The sequence below is a fragment of the Telmatherina bonti genome (assembly GCF_933228915.1).
Source record: "Telmatherina bonti genome assembly, chromosome: 22".
Lineage (NCBI taxonomy): Eukaryota > Metazoa > Chordata > Actinopteri > Atheriniformes > Telmatherinidae > Telmatherina > Telmatherina bonti.
In genome coordinates, this window is record NC_136631.1 from 27339584 (window position 1) to 27365156 (window position 25573).

Consider the following 25573-nt stretch of genomic DNA (forward strand, 5'->3'; position numbering starts at 1 on the left):
CTTGAGCTGGTCGGTATCCTGAGCGGGTCATTATCCTGAGTGGATCGGTATATCGAACTAGTCGCTATCCTGAGCGGGTTGGTATCCTGAGCAGGTCAGTATCCTGAACTGGTCGGTATCCTGAACTGGTCGGTATCCTGAGCGGGTCAGTACCCTGAGCGGGTCAGTATCCTGAGCGGGTCGGTATCCTGAGCTAATCAGTATCCTAAGCGGGTCAGTATTCCGAACTGGTCGGTATCTTGAGCTGGTCCGTATCCTGAGTGGGTCAGTATCTTGAGTGGGTCGGTATCCAGAACTAGCCGGTATCCTGAGCGGGTCATTATCCCGAACTGGTCGGTAACTTGAATTGGTCGGTATCCTGAGCGGTTCGATATCCTGAGCGGGTCGGTATCCCGAACTGGTCGGTATCCTGAGGTGGTCAGTATCTTGAGTGGGTCAGTATCCTGAACTGGTCGGTATCCCGAACTGGTCGGTATCCTGAGCGGGTCAGTATCCCGAACTGGTCGGTATCTTGAGCTGGTCGGTATCCTGAGCGGGTCAGTATCCCGAACTAGTCGGTATCCCGAACTGGTCGGTATCCTGAGCGGGTCAGTATCCCGAACTGGTCGGTATCCTGAGCGGGTCAGGACCCTGAGCGGGTCGGTATCCTGAGCGGATCAGCATCCTGAGCGGGTCAGTATACCGAACTGGTCGGCATCCTGAGCGGGTCGGTATCCTGCGCGGGTCGGTATCCTGAACTGGTTGGTATCCTGAACTGGTTGGTATCCTGAGTGGGTCAGTATCCTGAATTGGTCGGTATCTTGAACTTGTTGGGATCCTGAGCGGGTCAGTATCCTGAGCGAGTCGGGATCCTGAACTGTTTGGTATCCTGAGCAGGTCAGTATCCTGAACTGGTCGGTACCTTGAGCTGGTCTTTATCCGGAGCGGGTCATTATCCTGAGTGGGTCGGTATCCCGAACTAGTCTGTATCCTGAGCTGGTCGGTGTCCAAAGCGGGTCAGTATCCTGAGCAGGTCGGTATCCTGTGTGGGTCGGTATCCATAACTGATCGGTATCTTGAGCGGGTCAGTATCCTGAGTGGGATCTGTATCCCGAACTAGTCGGTATCCTGAGCGGGTCGGTATCCTGAGCGGGTCAGTATCCTGAGCGGGTCGGTATCCTGTGTGGGTCGGTATCCCGAACTGCATCCTGAGTGGGTCGGTGCCTTGAGCTGGTCGGTATCCTGAGCGGGTCATTATCCTGAGTGGGTCGGTATCCCGAACTAGTCGCTATCCTGAGCGGGTTGGTATCTTGAGCGGGTCAGTATCCTGAGCGGGTCGGTATCCTGTGTGGGTCGGTATCCCGAACTGGTCGGTATCTTGAACGGGTCAGTATCCTGAGTGGGTCGGTATCCGAACTGGTTTGTATCCTGAGCAGGTCAGTATCCTGAGTGGGTCGGTATCCTGAACTGGTCGGTATCCCGAACTGGTTGGGATCCTGAACTGTTTGGTATCCTGAGCAGGTCAGTATCCTGAACTGGTCGGTACCTTGAGCTGGTCTTTATCCTGAGCGGGTCATTATCCTGAGTGGGTCGGTATCCCGAACTAGTCTGTATCCTGAGCTGGTCGGTGTCCTAAGCGGGTCAGTATCCTGAGCAGGTCGGTATCCTGTGTGGGTCGGTATCCATAACTGATCGGTATCTTGAGCGGGTCAGTATCCTGAGTGGGATCGGTATCCCGAACTAGTCGGTATCCTGAGCGGGTCGGTATCCTGAGCGGGTCAGTATCCTGAGCGGGTCGGTATCCTGTGTGGGTCGGTATCCCGAACTGCATCCTGAGTGGGTCGGTGCCTTGAGCTGGTCGGTATCCTGAGCGGGTCATTATCCTGAGTGGGTCGGTATCCCGAACTAGTCGCTATCCTGAGCGGGTTGGTATCTTGAGCGGGTCAGTATCCTGAGCGGGTCGGTATCCTGTGTGGGTCGGTATCCCGAACTGGTCGGTATCTTGAACGGGTCAGTATCCTGAGCGGGTTGGTATCCCGAACTGGTCGGTATCCCGAGCTGGTCGGTATCCCCAACTGGTCGGTACCTTGAGCTGGTCGGTATCATTAGCGGGTCATTATCCTGAGTGGGTCGGTATCCCGAACTGGTCGGTATCCTGAGCACATCGGTATCCTGAGCGGGTCGGTATCCAGAACTGGTCAGTATCCTGAGCGGTTCCGTCTCCTGAGCGGGTCAGTATCCTGAACGAGTCCGTATCCCGAGCGAGTCGGTATCCCGAGCGGGTCGGTATACTGAGGTCGTCAGTATCTCGAACTGGTCAGTATCCCAAACTGGTCGGTATCCTGAGCGGGTCGGTATCCTGAACGGGTCGGGATCCTGAACTGGTTGGTATCCTGAGCGGGTCAGTATCCTGAACTGGTCGGTATCCTTAACTGGTCGGTATCCTGAGCGGGTCAGTATCCTGAACTGGTCGGTATCCCAAACTGGTCGGTGCCTTGAGCTGGTCGGTATCCCAAACTGGTCGGTACCTTGAGCTGGTCTTTATCCTGAGCGGGTCATTATCCTGAGTGGGTCGGTATCCCGAACTAGTCTGTATCCTGAGCTGGTCGGTGTCCTAAGCGGGTCAGTATCCTGAGCAGGTCGGTATCCTGTGTGGGTCGGTATCCCGAACTGATCGGTATCTTGAGCGGGTCAGTATCCTGAGTGGGATCGGTATCCCGAACTAGTCGGTATCCTGAGCGGGTCGGTATCCTGAGCGGGTCAGTATCCTGAGCGGGTCGGTATCCTGTGTGGGTCGGTATCCCGAACTGCATCCTGAGTGGGTCGGTGCCTTGAGCTGGTCGGTATCCTGAGCGGGTCATTATCCTGAGTGGATCGGTATCCCGAACTAGTCGCTATCCTGAGCGGGTTGGTATCCTGAGCAGGTCAGTATCCTGAACTGGTCGGTATCCTGAACTGGTCTTTATCCTGAGCGGGTCATTATCCTGAGTGGGTCGGTATCCCGAACTAGTCTGTATCCTGAGCTGGTCGGTGTCCTAAGCGGGTCAGTATCCTGAGCAGGTCGGTATCCTGTGTGGGTCAGTATCCCGAACTGATCGGTATCTTGAGCGGGTCAGTATCCTGAGTGGGATTGGTATCCCAAACTGGTCGGTATCTTGAGCAGGTCAGTATCTTGAGTGGGTCGGTATCCCGAACTGGTTGGTATCCCGAACTGGTTGTATCCCGAACTGGTCGGTATCCTGAGCGGGTCAGTATCCTGAGTGGGTCGGTATCCCGAACTGGTCGGTATCCCGAACTGGTCGGTATCCTGAGCGGGTCGGTATCCTGAGCGGGTCAGTATCCTGAACTGGCCGGTGTCCCGAACTGGTCAGTATCCTGAGCGGGTCAGTACCCTGAGCGGGTCGGTATCCTGAGCGGATCAGCATCCTGATCGGGTCGGTATCCCGAACTGGTTGGTATCTTGAATTGGTCGGTATCCTGAGCGGTTAGATATCCTGAGCGGGTCGGTATCCTGTGTGGGTCGGTATCCCGAACTGCATCCTGAGTGGGTCGGTGCCTTGAGCTGGTCGGTATCCTGAGCGGGTCATTATCCTGAGTGGATCGGTATATCGAACTAGTCGCTATCCTGAGCGGGTTGGTATCCTGAGCAGGTCAGTATCCTGAACTGGTCGGTATCCTGAACTGGTCGGTATCCTGAGCGGGTCAGTACCCTGAGCGGGTCAGTATCCTGAGCGGGTCGGTATCCTGAGCTAATCAGTATCCTAAGCGGGTCAGTATTCCGAACTGGTCGGTATCTTGAGCTGGTCCGTATCCTGAGTGGGTCAGTATCTTGAGTGGGTCGGTATCCAGAACTAGCCGGTATCCTGAGCGGGTCATTATCCCGAACTGGTCGGTAACTTGAATTGGTCGGTATCCTGAGCGGTTCGATATCCTGAGCGGGTCGGTATCCCGAACTGGTCGGTATCCTGAGGTGGTCAGTATCTTGAGTGGGTCAGTATCCTGAACTGGTCGGTATCCCGAACTGGTCGGTATCCTGAGCGGGTCAGTATCCCGAACTGGTCGGTATCTTGAGCTGGTCGGTATCCTGAGCGGGTCAGTATCCCGAACTAGTCGGTATCCCGAACTGGTCGGTATCCTGAGCGGGTCAGTATCCCGAACTGGTCGGTATCCTGAGCGGGTCAGGACCCTGAGCGGGTCGGTATCCTGAGCGGATCAGCATCCTGAGCGGGTCAGTATACCGAACTGGTCGGCATCCTGAGCGGGTCGGTATCCTGCGCGGGTCGGTATCCTGAACTGGTTGGTATCCTGAACTGGTTGGTATCCTGAGTGGGTCAGTATCCTGAATTGGTCGGTATCTTGAACTTGTTGGGATCCTGAGCGGGTCAGTATCCTGAGCGAGTCGGGATCCTGAACTGTTTGGTATCCTGAGCAGGTCAGTATCCTGAACTGGTCGGTACCTTGAGCTGGTCTTTATCCTGAGCGGGTCATTATCCTGAGTGGGTCGGTATCCCGAACTAGTCTGTATCCTGAGCTGGTCGGTGTCCTAAGCGGGTCAGTATCCTGAGCAGGTCGGTATCCTGTGTGGGTCGGTATCCATAACTGATCGGTATCTTGAGCGGGTCAGTATCCTGAGTGGGATCTGTATCCCGAACTAGTCGGTATCCTGAGCGGGTCGGTATCCTGAGCGGGTCAGTATCCTGAGCGGGTCGGTATCCTGTGTGGGTCGGTATCCCGAACTGCATCCTGAGTGGGTCGGTGCCTTGAGCTGGTCGGTATCCTGAGCGGGTCATTATCCTGAGTGGGTCGGTATCCCGAACTAGTCGCTATCCTGAGCGGGTTGGTATCTTGAGCGGGTCAGTATCCTGAGCGGGTCGGTATCCTGTGTGGGTCGGCATCCCGAACTGGTCGGTATCTTGAACGGGTCAGTATCCTGAGTGGGTCGGTATCCGAACTGGTTTGTATCCTGAGCAGGTCAGTATCCTGAGTGGGTCGGTATCCTGAACTGGTCGGTATCCCGAACTGGTTGGGATCCTGAACTGTTTGGTATCCTGAGCAGGTCAGTATCCTGAACTGGTCGGTACCTTGAGCTGGTCTTTATCCTGAGCGGGTCATTATCCTGAGTGGGTCGGTATCCCGAACTAGTCTGTATCCTGAGCTGGTCGGTGTCCTAAGCGGGTCAGTATCCTGAGCAGGTCGGTATCCTGTGTGGGTCGGTATCCATAACTGATCGGTATCTTGAGCGGGTCAGTATCCTGAGTGGGATCGGTATCCCGAACTAGTCGGTATCCTGAGCGGGTCAGTATCCTGAGCGGGTCGGTATCCTGTGTGGGTCGGTATCCCGAACTGCATCCTGAGTGGGTCGGTGCCTTGAGCTGGTCGGTATCCTGAGCGGGTCAGTATCCTGAGTGGATCGGTATCCCGAACTAGTCGCTATCCTGAGCGGGTTGGTATCCTGAGCAGGTCAGTATCCTGAACTGGTCGGTATCCTGAACTGGTCTTTATCCTGAGCGGGTCATTATCCTGAGTGGGTCGGTATCCCGAACTAGTCTGTATCCTGAGCTGGTCGGTGTCCTAAGCGGGTCAGTATCCTGAGCAGGTCGGTATCCTGTGTGGGTCAGTATCCCGAACTGATCGGTATCTTGAGCGGGTCAGTATCCTGAGTGGGATTGGTATCCCAAACTGGTCGGTATCTTGAGCAGGTCAGTATCTTGAGTGGGTCGGTATCCCGAACTGGTTGGTATCCCGAACTGGTTGTATCCCGAACTGGTCGGTATCCTGAGCGGGTCAGTATCCTGAGTGGGTCGGTATCCCGAACTGGTCGGTATCCCGAACTGGTCGGTATCCTGAGCGGGTCGGTATCCTGAGCGGGTCAGTATCCTGAACTGGCCGGTGTCCCGAACTGGTCGGTATCCTGAGCGGGTCAGTACCCTGAGCGGGTCGGTATCCTGAGCGGATCAGCATCCTGATCGGGTCGGTATCCCGAACTGGTTGGTATCTTGAATTGGTCGGTATCCTGAGCGGTTAGATATCCTGAGCGGGTCGGTATCCCGAACGGGTCGGTATCCTGAGCGGGTCAGTTTCCCGAACTGGTCGGTATCCTGAGCTGGTCGGTATCCAGAGCGGGTCATTATCCTAAGTGGGTCGGTATCCCGAACTAGTCGGTGTCCTGAGCGTGTCAGTATCTTGAGCGGGTCAGTATCCTGAGCGGGTCGGTATCCCGAACTGTATCCTGAGTGGGTCGGTACCTTGAGCTGGTCGGTATCCTGAGCGGGTCATTATCCTGAGTGGGTCGGTATCCTGAACTAGTCGGTATCCTGAGCGGGTTGGTATCCTGAGCGGGTCGGTATCCTGTGTGGGTCGGTATCCCGAACTGGTCGGTATGTTGTGTGGGTCAGTATCCTGAGCGTATTCGATATCCTGAGAGGGTCGGTATCCCGAACTGGTCGGTATCCGAAACTGGTCGGTATCCTGAGGTGGTCAGTATCTTGAGTGGGTCGGTATCCCGAACGGGTCGGTATCCTGAGCGGGTCATTATCCCAAACTGGTCGGTATCCTGAGCAGGTCAGTTTCCCGAACTGGTCGGTATCCTGAGCTGGTCGGTATCCAGAGCGGGTCATTATCCTGAGTGGGTCGGTATCCCGAACTAGTCGGTATCCTGAGCGGGTCGGTATCCTGAGCGGGTCAGTATCCTGAGCGGGTCGGTATCCTGAGCGGGTCGGTATCCTGTGTGGGTCGGTATCCCGAACTGTATCCTGAGTGGGTCGGTACCTTGAGCTGGTCGGTATCTTGTGTGGGTCAGTATCCTGAGCGTATTCTATATCCTGAGCGGGTCGGTATCCCGAACTGGTCGGTATCCGAAACTGGTCGGTATCCTGAGGTGGTCAGTATCTTGAGTGGGTCGGTATCCCGAACGGGTCGGTATCCTGAGCGGGTCATTATCCCAAACTGGTCGGTATCCTGAGCGGGTCAGTTTCCCGAACTGGTCGGTATCCTGAGCTGGTCGGTATCCAGAGCGGGTCATTATCCTGAGTGGGTCGGTATCCCGAACTAGTCGGTATCCCGAACTGGTTGGTATCTTGAATTGGTCGGTATCCTGAGCGGTTAGATATCCTGAGCGGGTCGGTATCCCGAACTGGTCGGTATCCTGAGGTGGTCAGTACCTTGAGTGGGTCGGTATCCCGAACGGGTCGGTATCCTGAGCGGGTCAGTTTCCCGAACTGGTCGGTATCCTGAGCTGGTCGGTATCCAGAGCGGGTCATTATCCTAAGTGGGTCGGTATCCCGAACTAGTCGGATTCCTGAGCGGGTCAGTATCCTGAGCGGGTCAGTATCCTGAGCGGGTCGGTATCCCAAACTGTATCCTGAGTGGGTCGGTACCTTGAGCTGGTCGGTATCCTGAGCGGGTCATTATCCTGAGTGGGTCGGTATCCTGAACTAGTCGGTATCCTGAGCGGGTTGGTATCTTGAGCGGGTCAGTATCCTGAGCGGGTCGGTATCCTGTGTGGGTCGGTATCCCGAACCGGTCGGTATCTTGTGTGGGTCAGTATCCTGAGCGTATTCGATATCCTGAGCGGGTCGGTATCCCGAACTGGTCGGTATCCGAAACTGGTCGGTATCCTGAGGTGGTCAGTATCTTGAGTGGGTCGGTATCCCGAACGGGTCGGTATCCTGAGCGGGTCATTATCCCAAACTGGTCGGTATCCTGAGCGGGTCAGTTTCCCGAACTGGTCGGTATCCTGAGCTGGTCGGTATCCAGAGCGGGTCATTATCCTGAGTGGGTCGGTATCCCGAACTAGTCGGTATCCTGAGCGGGTCGGTATCCTGAGCGCGTCAGTATCCTGAGCGGGTCGGTATCCTGAGCGGGTCGGTATCCTGTGTGGGTCGGTATCCCGAACTGTATCCTGAGTGGGTCGGTACCTTGAGCTGGTCGGTATCCTGAGCGGGTCATTATCCTGAGTGGGTTGGTATCCCGAACTAGTCGCTATCCTGAGCGGGTTGGTATCTTGAGCGGGTCAGTATCCTGAGCGGGTCGGTATCCTGTGTGGGTCGGTATCCCGAACTGGTCGGTATCTTGAGCAGGTCAGTATCCTGAGTGGGTCGGTATCCGAACTGGTTTGTATCCTGAGCAGGTCAGTATCCTGAGCGGGTCGGTATCCTTTGTGGGTCGGTATCCCGAACTGGTTGGTATCTTGAGCGGGTCAGTATCCTGAGTGAGTCGGTATCCGAACTGGTTTGTATCCTGAGCAGGTCAGTATCCTGAGTGGGTCGGTATCCCGAACTGGTCGGTATCCCGAACTGGTCGGTATCCTGAGCGGGTCAGTATCCTGAGTGGGTCGGTATCACAAACTGGTCGGAATCCTTAGCACGTCGGTATCCTGAGCAGGTTGGTATCCTGAGCGGGTTGGTCTCCTGAGCAGGTCGGTATCCCGAAGTGGTCAGTATCCCGAACTGGTCGGTATCCTGAGCGGGTCGGTGTGCTGAGCGGGTCGGTATCCAGAACTGGTTTTTACCCTGAGCGGGTCAGTATACTCAACTGGTCGGTATACTGAACTGGTCGGTATCCTGAACTGGTCGGTATCTTGAACTGGTCGGTATACTGAGCGGGTTGGTCTCCTTAGCGGGTCGGTATCCCGAACTGGTCAGTATCCCGAACTGGTCGGTATCCTGAGCGGGTCGGTGTCCTAAGCGGGTCGGTATCCTGAACTGGTTGGTATCCTGAGCGGGTCAGTATCCTGAACTGGTCGGTGTCTTGAACTGGTCGGTATACTGAGCGGGTTGGTATACTGAGCGGGTCGGCATCCCGAACTGGTCGGTATCCTAAGCGGGTCAGTATCCTGAGCGGGTCAGTATCCTGAACTGGCCGGTATCCCGAACTGGTTGGTATCCTGAGCCGGTCAGTACCCCGAGCGGGTCGGTATCCTGAGCGGATCAGTATCCTGAGCGGGTCGGTGTCCTGAACTGGTCGGTATCTTGAGCTGGTCGGTATCCTGAGCGGGTCGGTATCCTGAGCGGGTCAGTATCCTGAGCGGGTCGGTATCCCGAACTTGTCGGTTTCCCGAACTGGTCGGTATCCTGAGTGGGTCGGTATCCCGAACTGGTCGGTATCCTGAGCGGGACATTATCCCGAACTGGTCGTTACCCTGAGCGGGTCGGTTTCCCCGAACTGGTCGGTATTCTTAGCTGGTCGGAATCCTGAGCGGGTCTGTATCCTGAACCTGTCATTATCCTGAGTGGGTCGGTATCCCGAATTGGTCGGTCTCCTGAGTGGGTCGGTATCCTGTGCGGGTTGGTGTCCTGAGTAGGTCAGTATCCTGAAGTGGTCGGTATTCCGAACTGGTCGTAATCCTGAGCGGGTCGGTATCTTGATCCTGTCCTTCTCCTGAACATGTCTGTGTCCTTCAACCCTTTAACAGAACTTGCTGTGAGGAAATACTAACATTGCAGCCTGTTGCATGTCTAAAGAAAGGGAATACCAGTGGAAACACATTTCAACTGTGCTTTATTGTCTTTAAGTCTGTCATGGTAACATGCTTTACACTGTGAATACACTCTGTCAGACAGAAACGACACAAAGATGAAAGTTTTACTGTCATTCCTTCGGGAAAGGTCTTTGCAGGTGTTTTTCCGACAGCTGGTCTGTAAACATCAGGACATCTGCCTGCCATCCGAACTATAACATTTATCCCCCTGCCGGATAGAGACCCTTAGCTTTAGACCATAGCATGGATCTGCAGTGGTTCCACGGCTGATGAATACTGGTTCTGGAAACTGAACCTGAACCAAAACAAGAAACAAAAGCGCTTTGGTTGAGAAGTGTGAGATATGACATTTGATTGGGAACTAAGTACTGTAGAAGCCTAGAGACGAAGATTGATGAATGTCATCGTCATGGCATGTGTTTGGATGGGGAGGTTTGAGAAAGATCACATTTGATAAGTGTTCTTTTATATTCTGCTTTCCTAACCCCATCTCCGTTGGTGTGTGCATTGCTCCATGCAGGCTACAGGCCCTGAGGAAGGAGAAGTCTCGGGATGCGGCACGGTCACGACGGGGGAAAGAAAACTTTGAATTTTATGAGCTAGCCAAGATGCTGCCGCTGCCGGGCGCCATCACCAGCCAACTAGACAAGGCCTCCATCATCCGGCTTACAATCAGTTACCTGAAGATGAGGGACTTTGCCAACCAAGGAGACCCGCCGTGGAACTTGCGCATCGAGGGACCTCCACCCAACACCTCAGTCAAAGGTAGGATATGGAAACACCGGAGAGCTTATGGGTCTCTTCATTCCATCACCAAGCGTATCCCTGATCTGCAGTTCAGGACATCATCGTCTAACCATAGTAATCTATAACCCTGCATTGACACCATTTATCTCATTTGGTTTGATTTTAGTGATATTAACAAGACTTAAGTCAATAGTTTAATAACCTTCTGGAGCTTAATGCATGTTGGCTCCATCTGATGCGTCCTAAAGGCAGCTTATTCTTCTGTTTTACAGTAACACACACCAGCTCATAACACACTGCACAAGCTGAGCTGGAACTGGATCTAAGATACGTTCAGGTTCTCTAAGCTGCACATGAATCTTCTACCTGTCTGACATCTGTTTAGTTTTGCAGGTGTCTTTCTAAACCGGCTGATCTGATAAAATCATAGTGGGTTTTTTTCTTTATAATTATTATTATTTTCTACTGATCTTGTGATTTACCATCTTTTCAAGCCTTCTACTGTTACTGTAAAGTAAATCAGAGCAGCTGTTGTCCTCTTTCATTTAGCTGCCATAAAAGTTTGCCGTTTGTATCTTCAAAGCAACGTTTGCTTGTTGATGAAACCTGCAAACAGCGACATAATGGCGTTACGCATGCAGCACAACAGCAACTGTCTGCTCCTTTAAACTGCTATCAAACAAGGGCAAAAAGCTGCAGAGACACAGACAGCTAGCTTCAACACAAAGTGATTTTCCGTGAAGGGAACATTAAGCTTTGATGAATTTCTGCCTGGAGTACCAAAGTATACACAGTACTTGTGAGTCTGAGTGGAATTTGCCTTTGAAATTGGCTCTTTGTGCGACGCACTTAGAAGAGAAGAGGAGTATTTGCTTTTAAAGAACTTTTAAGCTGGTGGGAATGACCCAAAGATGAAAGCAAATGTGTGTGTGGAGCAGTGTGTGTGCACCAAGGTGTGAGACATGTGGTAGAACAAAACCGTCAGTCGCTGTTTAAAGTAATACTTGTGTTTGTTTGTAAGTGTACAGTAAAATGTGTGTGTGTGTGTGTGTGTGTTAAAGGGAAGAATAGGTATTTCTAGATATGTACGTATCTCTAATGTGTGTGGGCACACGCACTCCCCTTTAGGACCAGATGGCATCATTGTCATCAGTGCTTTGAAGAGGATCATGCATTTTAATGAAGAGAATGAAAAGGCGTGCACAAAATAAGTGTGTGCGTGCGTGTGTGTGTGTGTGTGTGTGTGTGTGTGTGCTGGATTGATTTTGAATTTGTTGGATAATGTGTAGCCCTGCACATTTTAAAACAATAATCCACATCTTATTAAAGACATAAAATCACAAACATTTATCCTTAATGTCTTAATCTTAATGTCACTGAAATTCATCACAGACTAATATTAAAGGGAGATTACAAATTTCCTAGACGACCATGAGAATCTCCCGTTCCACCTCATCATCATGAGAATCTCCCGTTCCACCTCATCATCATGAGAATCTCCCGTTCCACCTCATCACCATGAGAATCTCCCGTTTGTAGTTTTTCCCTGTTTAGTTCCCTCATCTAGTTTACTGTGTAGTCTGTTAGATTCACCTGATCTTGTTAGTTTATTCAGTCCACCTGTGTTTTGTTTGGTTTCATTCTGTATGTGGAGCCCTCGGTTTCTGTTCTGTTTGCTGGTACATTGTGTTTAGTTATGTTAGCCGTCTGTGTCTGCTTGCACTCAGTTAAGTTACCTTTTTGAATACAATGTGTAGTTTCTGCACTTTGGGTCCACACCTCCACCAAACCATGTCATAATCGTGTTCCACCACATCTTGGTATGAACTTCCATTGGACTACATTGAAGTCATCATCAAGTTGAAGCTGGAGATGATTTGAACCTTCCCTCCTCATTATCATACTAAGTTAAACTTCAGCAAATCATCTAGTCCATGTCCCGCTCGGGTCCAATATCCGTCTAGTAAGTGTATAATATGTCTAAGCTGCAGCTTTACCTGACAATGTCCAGTTCAACTTCCAGTTGGGTATTCATGTCTTTAATCCAGAGCAGAGCTGTGTTTCTCTCACATCATTGATAGATCCATTCTACTTTATTTCTGTAGCAGATTTTAGAAACATAAACAGGTTCCAAATACAGTAAAATGATAAAAAAGAAAAACAATGTTACAATTCTAAAATAATGACTATACTAAAATGGCAACAAATACAAACCAAAGAGCTAAAAATCAATCACAATAAATAGGTAAAAAAAATAATTTAATAAAATAAACTGAAATAAAAAGACACATCGGACCACACAACTCGGTGTTCAAAGCCACGGAATAAATGTGATTCTTGAGACAAGACCTAAAACACTCCAGGTGGGGGCTGTTTTGACATGGGGGGCGGGGCATTCCCCAGTTCAGGTCCTGCCACAGAAAAGGCCCTGTTCCCCCAAGTTTTACGCCTGGTCTTCGGGACCATAAGCTGGAGCTGGCCTCCTCAGAACGCGGTGGAGTGTACGTCTGGATGATATGTACAGAGGGGCCAGTCCATTCAACGCCTTAAAAACAAACAATAAAATCTTAAAATCAACTCTAAAACAAACAGGAAGGCAGTGCAGAGATGTAAGGATAGGGGAGATGTCCTCATGGTTTTTGGTCCCTATTAAGAGGTGCGCAGCTGCATTTTGGACTATTTTGACTTTTGGACGGCATTTTGAATAAAACATGACGATAACAAACATGAAGTTGTTAAACCGTGTCTCTTATTTTTCAGAGCAAAAACTACAGAAACAGGAGAAATGGCATGTTTCCAGGAAAGCCTCATAAATGTGCTGAGTTGTGATAACAAGCAGGTAACAGGTGGGCCTGATAAGGTTGATGCAGAGCAGATGTTAACGTAGAAAAGCTGTAGCAGTTCAGTCTCTGCTGCTATGCAATTTTTATTTTAGTCCTTGTTTTTGTAATATTTTCTGGCAAATTTATGATCGGTGATTCAGTCGTGTTAAAAAATGTGTTGTTTCCATCTGCTTACTCTTCAAAATTCTCCTGTCTGAAGTGAACCTGATTAGCTCACCTGTCCATGTGATTGGTGACTGATCAATCCCACCTGGCGTACCACCACGCCCACTGATAACCTTGTCAGCCAGGATGTGGGCTGAACAGCTGCTTGTCCCATAAAAGTGGAACCAAGGACATTTAACTCTGAGCACTTTTACACACTGGAAATATTTCTTGCCTAGCTGATGAGAAAAGGAGGAAATTGAGGGATAATCAGAGAAATGTGTGTTTGCTTCGTGTGAAGCAGCATTTAGTCACATCCTGCTCACCTGCTGACGGACAGGTGAAACTCCTGAACTGCTTTCACCGGTTTATCCCTCTCCCTATATGCACGCACGCACGCACGCACGCACGCACGCACACACACACACACACACACAGAGTGTATTTGTGTGTGTTCAGGTTTTCTTCTTTATCCTTCTTATTGACTGACACTAATGAATGAATATTCTCCCCCAGAAGATTGTGTGTGTGTGTGTGTGTGTGTGTGTGTGTGTGTGCGTGTGTGTGTGTGTGTTTGTGCGCCTCCATGTGACTTAATTTTTGTAATTGATTTGTGTGTGTGTTTGTGTGAGAGTGTGTGTTTGCTTCACAGTGTTCAGTGCAGCAGAGAGTTATTGATTTTGGCTTCTGTGTAGGTGCACTGCATCAGTTCAGGTAATGAAGACGTGTGTGTGTGTGTGTGTGTGTGTGTGTGTGTGTGTGTGTGTGTGTGGTACTTATTCTGATGCCTCCGTACACTTTCTGTTTGTTCCACTGAAAACATCTTTATTAATCCTCTTTTTCTTGTTTGCACATCTCCTCCATGCTCCTTTTGTTTTTTCTGTTCTCTGATGTTTCTCTTCTTCTCTTCTCGTTCTTTTCTCCTCTTCTCGTTCTTTTCTCTTCTTCTCTTCTCGTTCTTTTCTCTTCTTCTCTTCTCGTTCTTTACCCTTCTCTTCTCGTTCTTTACCCTTCTCTTCTCGTTCTTTTCTCTTCTTCTCTTCTCATTTTCCCCTTCTCTTCTCGTTGCTTTCTCTTCTCTTCTCTTCTGTTCTCGTTCTTTTCTCTTCTCGTTCTCTTCTGTTCTCGTTTTATCCTTCTCTTCTCGTTCTTTTCTCTTCTTCACGTTCTTTTCTCTTCTCTTCTTGTTCTTCTCTCTTCTCTGCTCATTCTTTTCTCTTCTCTTCTTGTTCTTCTCTCTTCTCTTCTCGTTCTTTTCTCTTTTCTTCTCGTTCTTTTGTCTTCTCTTCTCGTTTTCTCCTCTTCTCGGTCTTTTATTTTCTTTTCTCTTCTTTTCTCGTTTTCGCCTCCTCGTTCTTTTCTCTTCTCGTTCTTTTCTCTTCTTGTCTTCTCGTTTTCTCCTTCTCTTCTCGTTCTTTTCTCTTCTCTCCTCGTTCTTTTCTCTTCTCTCCTCATTCTTTTCTCTTCTCTTCTCGTTCTTTTCTCTTCTCTTCTCGTTCTTTTCTCTTCTCTTCTCGTTCTTTTCTCTTCTTCTCTTTTTGTTTTCTCCTCTTCTCGTTCTTTTCCCTTCTCTTCTTGTCTTCTCGTTTTCTCCTTCTCTTCTCGTTCTTTTCTCTTCTTCTCTTCTCGTTCTTTTCTCTTCTCTTCGTTCTTCTCTCTCCTCTCCTCATTCTTTTCTCTTCTCTTCTTGTTCTTGTCTCTTCTTTTCTCGTTCTTTTCTCGTTCTTTTCTCTTCTCTTCTCGTTCTTTTCTCCTTCTCTTCACGTTCTTTTCTTTGCTTTTCTTTTCTTCTCTTCTCATTCTTTTCTCTTCTTCTCTTCTCGTTTTCTCATCTTCTCGTTCTTTTCTCTTCTCGTTCTTTTCTCTCCTGTCTTCATTCTTTTCTCTTCTTTTCTCCTCGTTCTTTTCTGTTCTCGTTTTCTCCTTCTCTTCTCGTTCTTTTCCCTTCTCTTCTTGTTCTTTTCTCTTCTTCTCTCCTCGTTCTTTTCTTGTTCTCTTCTCGTTTTCTCCTCCTCTCATTCTTTTCTCTTCTCTTCTCGTTCTTTTCTCTTCTTGTCTTCTCGTTTTCTCCTTCTCTTCTCGTTCTTTTCTCTTCTTCTCTTCTCGTTCTTTTCTCTTTTCTCTTCTCGTTTTCTCATCTTCTCGTTCTTTTCTCTCCTCTCTTCATTCTTTTCTCATCTCTCCTCGTTCTTTTCTGTTCTCCTCGTTTTCTCCTTCTCTTCTCGTTCTTTTCTCTTCTTGTTTTCTCGTTTTCTCCTTCTCTTCTCGTTCTTTTCCCTTTTCTTCTTGTTCTTTTCTTCTCTCCTCGTTCTTTTCTGTTCTCTTCTCGTTTTCTCTCTCTCTTCTCGTTCTATTGTCTTTTCGTTCTTTTCTGTTCTCTTGTCGTTTTCTCCTTCTCTTCTCGTTCTATTCTCTTATCTTCTCATTCTTTTCTTGTTCTCTTGTCGTTTTCTCCTCCTCTCGTTCTTTTCTCTTCTCTTCTCGTTCTTTTCTCTTCTTGTCTCCTCGTTTTCTCCTTCTCTTCTCGTTCTTTTCTCTTCTCTCCTCATTCTTTTCTCTTCTTTTCTTGTTCTTCTCTCTTCTCTTCTCGTTCTTTTCTCTTCTCTTCTCGTTCTTTTCTCTTCTTCTCTTTTTTTTTCTCCTCTTCTCGTTCTTTTCCCTTCTCGTTCTTTTCTCTTCTTCTCTCCTTATTCTTTTCCCTTCTCTTCTTGTCTTCTCGTTTTCTCCTTCTCTTCTCGTTCTTTTCTCTTCTTCTCTTCTCGTTCTTTTCTCCTCTCCTCATTCTTTTCTCTTCTCTTCTTGTTCTTGTCTCTTCTTTTCTCTTTCTTTTCTCTTCTCTTCTCGTTCTTTTCTCTTCTTCTCTTCACGTTCTTTTCTTTGCTTTTCTTTTCTTCTCTTCTCATTCTTTTCTCTTCTTCTCTTCTCGTTTTCTCATCTTCTCGTTCTTTTCTCTTCTCGTTCTTTTCTCTCCTGTCTTCATTCTTTTCTCTTCTTTTCTCCTCGTTCTTTTCTCTTCTTGTCTTCTCGTTTTCTCCTTCTCTTCTCGTTCTTTTCTCTTCTTCTCTTCTCATTCTTTTCTCTTCTTCTCTTCTCGTTTTCTCATCTTCTCGTTCTTTTCTCTCCTCTCTTCATTCTTTTCTGTTCTCCTCGTTTTCTCCTTCTCGTTCTTTTCTCTTCTTGTTTTCCCTTTTTCTCTTCTCGTTCTTTTCCCTTCTCTTCTTGTTCTTTTCTCTTCTTCTCTCCTCGTTCTTTTCTGTTCTCTTGTCGTTTTCTCCTTCTCTTCTCGTTCTATTCTCTTATCTTCTCGTTCTTTTCTTGTTCTCCTCTCTTCTTCTGTTCTCGTTCTTTTCTCTTCTCGTTCTTTTCCCTTCTCTTCACGTTCTTGTCTTTTCTCTTCTCGTTCCTTTCTCTTCTCATTTTCTCCTTCTCCTCGTTTTTTTCACTTCTTCTCTACTCGTTCTTATCTCTTCTTCTCTTCTCGTTCTTTTCTCTTCTTCTCTTCTCGTTCCTTTCTCTTCCTCTCTTCTCGTTCTTTTCACTTCTTCTCTTCTTGTTCTTTTCTCTTCCTCTCTTCTCGTTCTGTTCTCTTCTCGTTCTTTTTTCTTCTTCTCTCCTTCTCTTCTCGTTCTTTTCACTTCTTCTCTTCTCGTTCTTTTCTCTTCCTCTCTTCTCGTTCTGTTCTCTTCTCGTTCTTTTTTCTTCTTCTCTCCTTCTCTTTCCGTTCTCTTCTCTTCTCGTTCTTTTCTCTTCTCTTCTCGTTCTTTTCTCTTCTTCTCTTCTCGTTCTTTTCTCTTCTTGTTTTCTCCTTCTCTTCTCGTTTTTTTCACTTCTTTTTTTCTCGTTCTTCTCTCTTCTTATGTTCTCATTCTTTTCTCTTCTCGTTCTTTTCCCTTCTCTTCACGTTCTTTTCTTTTCTCTTCTCGTTCCTTTCTCTTCTCATTTTCTCCTTCTCCTCGTTTTTTTCACTTCTTCTCTTCTCGTTCTTGTCTCATCCTCTCTTCTCGTTTTTTCTCCTCTTCTCATTCTTTTCTCTTCCTCTCTTCTCGTTCTTTTCTCTTCTTCTCTCCTCGTTCTTTTCTCTTCTTCTCTTGGTTTTTTCACTTCTTCTCTTCTCGTTCTTTTCTCTTCCTCTCTTCTCGTTCTGTTCTCTTCTCGTTCTTTTCTCTTCCTCTCTTCTCGTTCTGTTCTCTTCTCGTTCTTTTTTCTTCTTCTCTCCTTGTTCTCTTCTCTTCTTCTCTTTGCGTTCTCTTCTCGTTCTTTTCTCTTCTTGTTTTCGCCTTCTCTTCTCGTTTTTTTCACTTCTTTTTCTTCTCGTTCTGTTCTCTTCTTCTCTTCTCGTTTTCTCCTTCTTTTCTTTTTTCCTTTTTCTTGTTTCCTGTTTCTTGTTTTCTCCTCTCTTTTCGTTCTTTTCTCTCCTCTTTTTGTTCTTTCCTCTTCTCATTCTCTTCTCTTCCCATTCTTTCCTCTTCTTCTCTTCTCGTTCTTTTCTCTTTCTCTCCTCGTTCTTTTCTCTTCTTTTCTTCTCGTTCTTTTCTCTTCTTGTTTTCTCCTTCTCTTCTCGTTCTTTTCTTTTCTTCTCTTCTCGTTTTCTTCTTCTCTCATTCTTTTCTCTACCTCTCTTCTCTTTTTGTTCTTTTCTCTTCTCTTCTCTTCTTGTTCTTTTCTCTGTTCCAGCTGAAATCATTTACTTTCTTCTATCGTTCTGTATCTACTTTTCCTTTCTCTGCAGGGCCATCCAGTCATGTTAGGAAATATTAGGTATGAGACTCCCTTCTGCAACACTGGAGTCATATGAATGGCTCATCCTCAGGCTTCAGCAGAGCTGCGTGATGAGGGAATTCAGCTATTCCATTCAGGTGTGTTGAAGAAGAGATGCATCTGCTGCAACGTAGATCTGGAGGATATGACGTGGACAGCCCTGTGATGGAGGATTTTACTCCAACAGACCATCTTGTTCTTTAATCTTTGTTTTGCAGATGGATTCATGTCCCTCTGGTTACTGTCAGGTGTGCAGACCGTTGCCAGTTTTAGGGAACGATAAAGTTGTACCTCAGAGACAGCCATTAAATGAACACCAGGGTCACATTTGTGTATTTTGCTAACTATTCAATGGAACAAAGTAAGGCTTGGTTATATTCCAAAAAATCATTCCAAAAAAAAAAAAAAAAAAAAAGTTTTAAAATGACATAAAAGTCATACATTTCCATGCATAACTAATATTTGACTAAAGGATAGTTGTTTTTTACACTCATTTTGATTTGCATTATTTGTTATTTTACTGCTCTAGACAGACTCCATAGATTATAAATTATAATTTATGGCATAACTTAAAATCTTTATTTAAAAGTCAAAATTTTCAAAATTGCTTAGAGAATACTTACAGTTCTTAAAGTATTTAGATATATTAGTATTTAATCTATTTAATACAAAAAATATAAAATAAACAATTATAAAAGATTATACATTGAAAATTCAATTTTAGATATTAAGTATTAAAACTGGAAACGGCAAATAAATAGAGTTCACTATAAGTTCTCAGATGTGTATAATTACATAAACTACAAAATACAAACCAGATCAATACAATTTCCTAAATGGATGAAACAGTAGGTTTTGGTTGAACACAAAAATAGAAGATTATAATCAAGAGATTTAAATAATTCTGGTTCGAAGCATTTAAGTGATCCGATTAATTCCAACTTTATTCTCAGAGTCCTTTTAAAACATCCTGGTTGACCAAGGACTGAAGAAGCCTTCAGTCTGAGACGTCAGGATCAGCCGAGAACGAAGCATAACTGTGTTTTTCACAACAAAACAGTCGAGTCGTTCTGATGGTGGGACTGTGTTCAAATGGAAAACAGTCAACGAAACTTGGGGAAAAGGAAGTTTGGGGGCTGTTTTCGTTCTCCCTCCCGCCTCTTTCTCATGTGTTCATACGTAAACACTTTCACCATAAAGGTGCAGCTGACTGCTGCTCTCAGACTCGTATTGCTGAATGCCATCAGACTTGTATTGCTCAATGCCACCAGACACATATTGCTGAATACCATCAGACTCATATTGCTGAATGCCATCAGACACAAATTGCTGAATGCCATCAGATACGTATTGCTGAATGCCATCAGATATGTATTGCTGAATGCCATCAGACTCGTATTGCTGAATGCCATAGGACATGTATTGCTGAATGCCATCAGATACGTACTGCTGAATGCCATCAGATACGTATTGCTGAATGCCATCAGACTCGTATTGCTGAATGCCATCAGACACATATTGCTGAATGCCATGGGACATGTATTGCTGAATGCCATTAGATACGTACTGCTGAATGCCATCAGATACGTATTGCTGAATGCCATCAGACTTGTATTGCTGAATGCCATCAGACACATATTGCTGAATGCCATGGGACATGTATTGCTGAATGCCATTAGATACGTACTGCTGAATGCCATCAGATACGTATTGCTGAATGCCATCAGACTTGTATTGCTGAATGCCATCAGACACATATTGCTGAATGCCATGGGACATGTATTGCTGAATGCCATTAGATACGTACTGCTGAATGCCATCAGATACGTATTGCTGAATGCCATCAGACTTGTATTGCTGAATGCCATCAGACACATATTGCTGAATGCCATCAGACACATATTGCTGAATGCCATCAGATACGTATTGCTGAATGTCATCAGACTCGTACTGCTGAATACCATCAGACACATTTGCTGAATGCCATCAGACACATATTGCTGAATGCCATAGGACATGTATTGCTGAATGCCATCAGATACGTATTGCTAAATGCCATCAGACTCGTATTGCTGAATGCCACCAGACACATACTGCTGAATGCCATCAGACTCGTATTGCTGAATGTTGTTAGACACATATCGCTAAAGCAAGCCACTTCTCAGGACAGTTTACCTAATTTTCCTTCTCCAATCATCCTATAACTTCTCTGTTTTTAGTGTCTTTTCTGATTTCTCCTTTATTGTTTTATGATGTTTCATGTTATTCTCTTCTTTTACTTTTTGTTTTTGTATTTTATATTTCTCTATTTCTTCTGATGTCCTAACATCCTCCACTTGTTTTTCTTCTTTTAATCATTATCTTATAAGTCTTGTGTCCCCTGATCCCTGATATCCCCGTGCCTTCCTCACCTCCGTCCTTTCTTGTCACATTCCATCTGGCCTTGGCCGCTCATGTCTCTCTTAAGGTTTGCTGATAATCTTCTCAACTATTTTTCATCATTTTATTCCTCCTTCTTCCATCTTTGTCTGACTTTCCTCTTCAATGTTTTTAATCATCATTGTTGTCGGCATCACTACTTCTCTTTCGTCCATTTTTAATCCTCTTCCAGCATCTTTTTTCTTAATTTTCTCCTCCACTTCTTTATCCTCCTCCTCCTCCTTGTCCTGCTCCTCCTCATTCTCCCTCCATTGACCTTTGCAGAAATTGACCCATCAGTTGCTCTTCTACAGTTTAGCGTTGGAGTTTTTGACACCCTGTCAGAGAATCTCCACATCTGCTACAGGACTCAACACAAACAACCGTGACCTTTGAAGCATTCTGACACCCAGCCTGTACGCACGTGTGTGTGTGTGTGTGTGTGTGTGTGTGTGTGTGTGTTTACGCGTTTATTACTGACCGTTCACCATTTCAAAGTGAAGCTAAACTTTGGTGATTGTGTGTGAATTTATGACTGTTTATGGTAACATGTCTGCATACCTTGTTTGTGTGTGTGAGTGGGTGTGTGTCCGACAATGTGTGTAATCTGGTTTCAGCTTGTGTTTGCCTGACAGTCTATTGCATCAGTGTGTGTGTGTGTGTGTGTGTGAGAACCCCTTCAACACCTGGCTCTTCATTATACATGCAGAGGGTAGCAGACACCAAAATGTCACACTTCATGAGGCAGTCTGAGTTCAAGACACACACACACACGCACACACACACACACACACACACACACACACACACACACAGAGAGAGAGAGTTATGGAACAAAAACAAAATTAATTTGTACACCTCACAAATACACACATGAATGGAAAGAGAAGTGAGCGCTAGTATCCTGCAAACACATTTCCGCACATGTAAAACGATTCATTCCTCCTTCATTTTATACCCTGCAGACACGTTTTACTTCCTCGTTGTGAAAATAAAGATCAGGACTTTTCCAGATAAATCAGGGGGGTAAAACTCATTTTATTTTAGGGGCAGAGTAAAACAGAGTAACTTCATCTCAAATGGACCAAACCTGTAAACTAATTCTATAATTTCCTGTAAATAATCAAATCTCCCAATTTTCCCCCTTTTTTTTGGTTGCATTAATGTACAAATATATTATGAAGATATTTATATTTAATGAAACCATTTATGAAGAAAAGTAACTGAAGTTTTAATTATATTTCCCTTTAGTTTTATTTCTTAAAGAATTATATCCCTGTGAGTTACAACCTCCAGTTCACAGTGGATCAAAAATCACAAAACACCAAACCTCAGGTGGCTGAAACGGAAAAATCCAGTGTTTCACATAATAATGATCGTAACGTTTCTCTCCCAGCAGTTTCATGAACATTTTTAGAATACCATCACATAATTCCAAACTGAACTGGTAAAAAACAGATCTGTCTGCAGATCAAAACTATGTTGGAGCAACTAAAACCTTGTGAAACTGGTTTCTGCAACTAACTGGAAACAACAGCAAGTGCACATGCCAGTGTGCGTTAGCCAACCACATTCCTGTCAAGGGCAGGTGGTGCAGGTGTTAGAAGAGCTTATAAAATTCATAACAGTGTTACTTTGAGTAAAGGAAAACTGACATTTTCCTGTGATTACAAGTTGTAGGAAATCACTGTAAAGGACAGAGTGGTAGTGACTCAGCTCATTGATGAGAGAAGATACGGTAAGAGGCGTGCTAGCTGGCAGCTGCTATCCCCCTTTGTTGCATCTTGAGAGCATTTAAGGACGAAGTTAGAGCAATCCGTGGAGCCTGATGGACTCTTTCCTGTTCAGGCTGAGTATCCAGAAGTGGTGTCAGATTGGATCTTCATTACCACCATGTTGAGAAGCATAAACAGAATAACCTCTGTAGGAGATGCTCCACAATGTTCGGCTGTGCTTTTAAAGTGTGTTTCTGTCTGAGTGTGTTCACTTAAAATGACACACAATCCGAATCATGGTCCTGTTCAGGCACACTGTTAATGCTGGGAGTGGAAAATAGAGAAGAAAGAGACTGTGCAGAAAAATGAGAGGGATAAGACGAGCCAGACGAGAAAGAGGGAAAAATAAACGAGACAGTCAATTAGAGAGACAGAGGCAGAGAGGGAGAGCAGCGGGAGTCTTGTCTCGTTATGATCCATCTCGTCTCTTTGTAGCAGCTGACGTTTTTATGATGCGGCCTGCTGGCTTGGCTAATGGCTTCCTCCATTATACTGAGGGAACACAGTGACCCCCACACCCAGATAAACACTGCACTCACATCAGACCCCTCCCCGCTCCCCAACCCAGCCTGCAGGCTGCAATCTGACAGTGATTCAGCGCTGTCGCGCTCACCAGTGCCGGGCTGCACCCGTGGGGGCAGAGGGTCTGCAGACATCAGCCTGCCTTTGGATCTTTGCTGCCACCCACCTTCTTCAGTCTTTGCTGAGATAACTGATATGTGAATAGACTAGCAGGTGCTTCTGTGCTGTAGAACAGCACTTCTCAACCTTTTTGCAACACAGGATACCCGGTAAAATGTTTTTTCAGCCAAGTACGCCCTAACCACTGCAAAGTATTTCTGGTTGAGAAAAAACATGAAATACAGCGTCTTGTCATTTGTGTTTGGTTTATTAAACTTTAACCACTGGCAATTGTTTTGCACACCTCTACGCTTCAGCCAGGACGGCATTGTCTGCGTTGTCATGGCGACAGAGACAGGCGGATTCGGCTCGTAACGGGTGGGTTCAGTGTAAATTCAGTTTATGAATGTACACTTAAATTATTAAAATATATTGAATATTTACATAATAGTATATTTAATTAATGAAAGGATGTTTTAAAGAAAAAAATAAAAAGATAAATGTTTTCAAAAAAATTTCCCATACTCCTTGGAATGCCTTGAAGTACCCCAGGGGTACAAGTACCCTCATTTGAGAAACAGTGCTGTAGAATGTAAAAACTTTAAAAGGATTATTTAAAGTTGGTATTTCTGTGATGTACTGGGTGTCCCTGCCTCTGACAGCTAACTGCTGCGATAGACTCGGGATTCCCAGCGACCCTGAATTGGACTGAGTGACACAGGAGATGAATGAAGGATGATATTTCTGAACAGAGAAAGAAAGTTCCAGTTTGAACGCAGGTGATTAAAATAAAAGCGAAATTCACTCTGAAAAAAAGTTTTCTTCTTCAGTAAAGGACACACTATGAATGAAAAGAACATTGGGATACTGTGTCATGTTGGGCTCCACATGCCAATGAGGGGGTTTCACCATAAACAGTAAACATAAACAGGGAAACACTCCTGACTGTCTATTCCACAAACATGAGCAGAACTATCATGTCTTGGGACACAGCAAAGCTTGAAGCACGAGGAGAACATTCAAACTCTACGAAGGAAATCCCCAGTTGAAGTTCCAACTAAGGTTCATTGAGGTTAGCGCAGCAGAAAACCATGTCATTGTTTAAAGCTTCATTTAAGCTCCTTTTACATACATAGTTAGGTACTTCTAGTTCAGACATCCCTCATTCACTCATGCATCCTCCATGTTAGCAGAGTTGTTACCAGGACATCCACCAGAGGAAAGTACAGCGGTCGGAGTTAACCTCTGTATTCCCACTTTAGTTTCAGTCAATAACCAGCATGGTGACGATGGAGATCATGGGTGTTTCTCAATTCTGCACACTTTCAAGTGTGGATTCTTCGGCTGCATCATGGCGCGCCAAGTCCTGTCCCAATTTAAAGGCTCCTTCGAGTCCACCCTGCAAATCCACACTTCACTTGGCTCCAGATTATCTTAAAACGAAGGATACTAGACGCACCCTAAGCGCCCTCTCCTATCCCTGAATTCATTGCGTTCCTGATAGAAAAGAATGAGCAGCAGAGCGCCGGTGTAGGTACCACACCAGCCAGACTGTTTATTTATGTATTTTTATGTATAAACACACACATTTGCAGACAAGCTGGGAGGACAGCGGCATGGTCCCCTTTCATTAAAGTGGAACTATTCTGTGCATTTCAGGCTAATTTATTTTTATTTCTGAGCCAAGAAGGGCTGGGATTGATGGAGTTATTGTCACAAATGGCTCTATTTACTTCAGACCGACCCTCTCCGTAGGCTGTCAGATCAGCCTGCGGGCAAAACAAGTGGATTGAGACTCTTCCGCATTAAGGCCCGCCACTGCACTACATCGGGAGCGCGCACCGCAACTGCTTTCACCATCATTGTAACATCTCATAAACAGAAGGATTAGGCTAATATGACCTCAATAAAAAAAAATAAAAATACAATGTCAACACATAGCATACAGCCCTACATGTTGGAACCTGAATCAGAGCCTGAAAACGAAGTGGAAAACAGCAACGAATGCAGCAGGATGTCTCTCTTTGGTAAACTCACCATCGTTGGAAATAACTTTATCCCACGTTTTCCACCCGCCTGATGTATTTGTACATGCCCTTGTTAACCAGTAGAAGGTAACCAATCACCGAACCTTATGCCCCGGGACGTCACAAGGATTTCCAAGTAGAAAAAACTCTCTAAAATGACGCGTTTTTCGTCGCCATGGAAACCGAACGGAGAGAGTGCTGAAACTCAAACTCAAACTCAAACATGCGTTTAGGTGATAAAAAAAACAGTGCCGTTCACATGTCTGATGAGGATTCAACACTGTAACACTGTAGAAAGCTCAGAAAACTCAAAATACCATCATAGGAACCCTTTAGAGAAAAAGGCTGAATTTATTACAGTCACTCAGATAACTGGAGACTGGAATAATGAACAATAATTAAACGTGCTAAATTATAATCCAGTCATATAAGACACTGTTTTGTTATTTAATTGAGTAAAAGAAAAAACACATAAAATGTGTCCTGGACAAATTAGACCATTTTTCTGATGAACAGCGTGACAACATATATATATATATATATATATAATTTTTATATATAAGGCTTATTTTCCACTGAAGTTAACGTCAACTTGACAGGATGAGCTGTCAGGCAGAGGAGAGCTCGTCTAAACCACCTCATGTTGCTCATTGACACACAAAGGAAAAGGAAAATAAATAAAATTTAGATTACTGCCACCATTTTCTGTCATTTAAAAAATATTTTTGGTTAGTTTTGTGGAAGAATGCGATCAGTAATCAGATAAACATGGCGTGTGTAGTT

At 45.9% G+C, this 25573-nt stretch overlaps 1 protein-coding gene across 1 annotated transcript in view; it reads left to right on the plus strand.

The window, feature by feature from the left end:
* Positions 1 to 25573, plus strand: part of npas3 (neuronal PAS domain protein 3) — a gene marked incomplete at both ends in the record, with an annotated part of 363696 nt that overhangs the window by 152579 nt on the left and 185544 nt on the right. The window contains one exon of the mRNA XM_079262545.1: positions 9978 to 10222. Within this exon, the coding sequence (XP_079118671.1) occupies positions 9978 to 10222 (245 nt within the window). The remainder of the gene's footprint in view (positions 1 to 9977; positions 10223 to 25573) is intronic.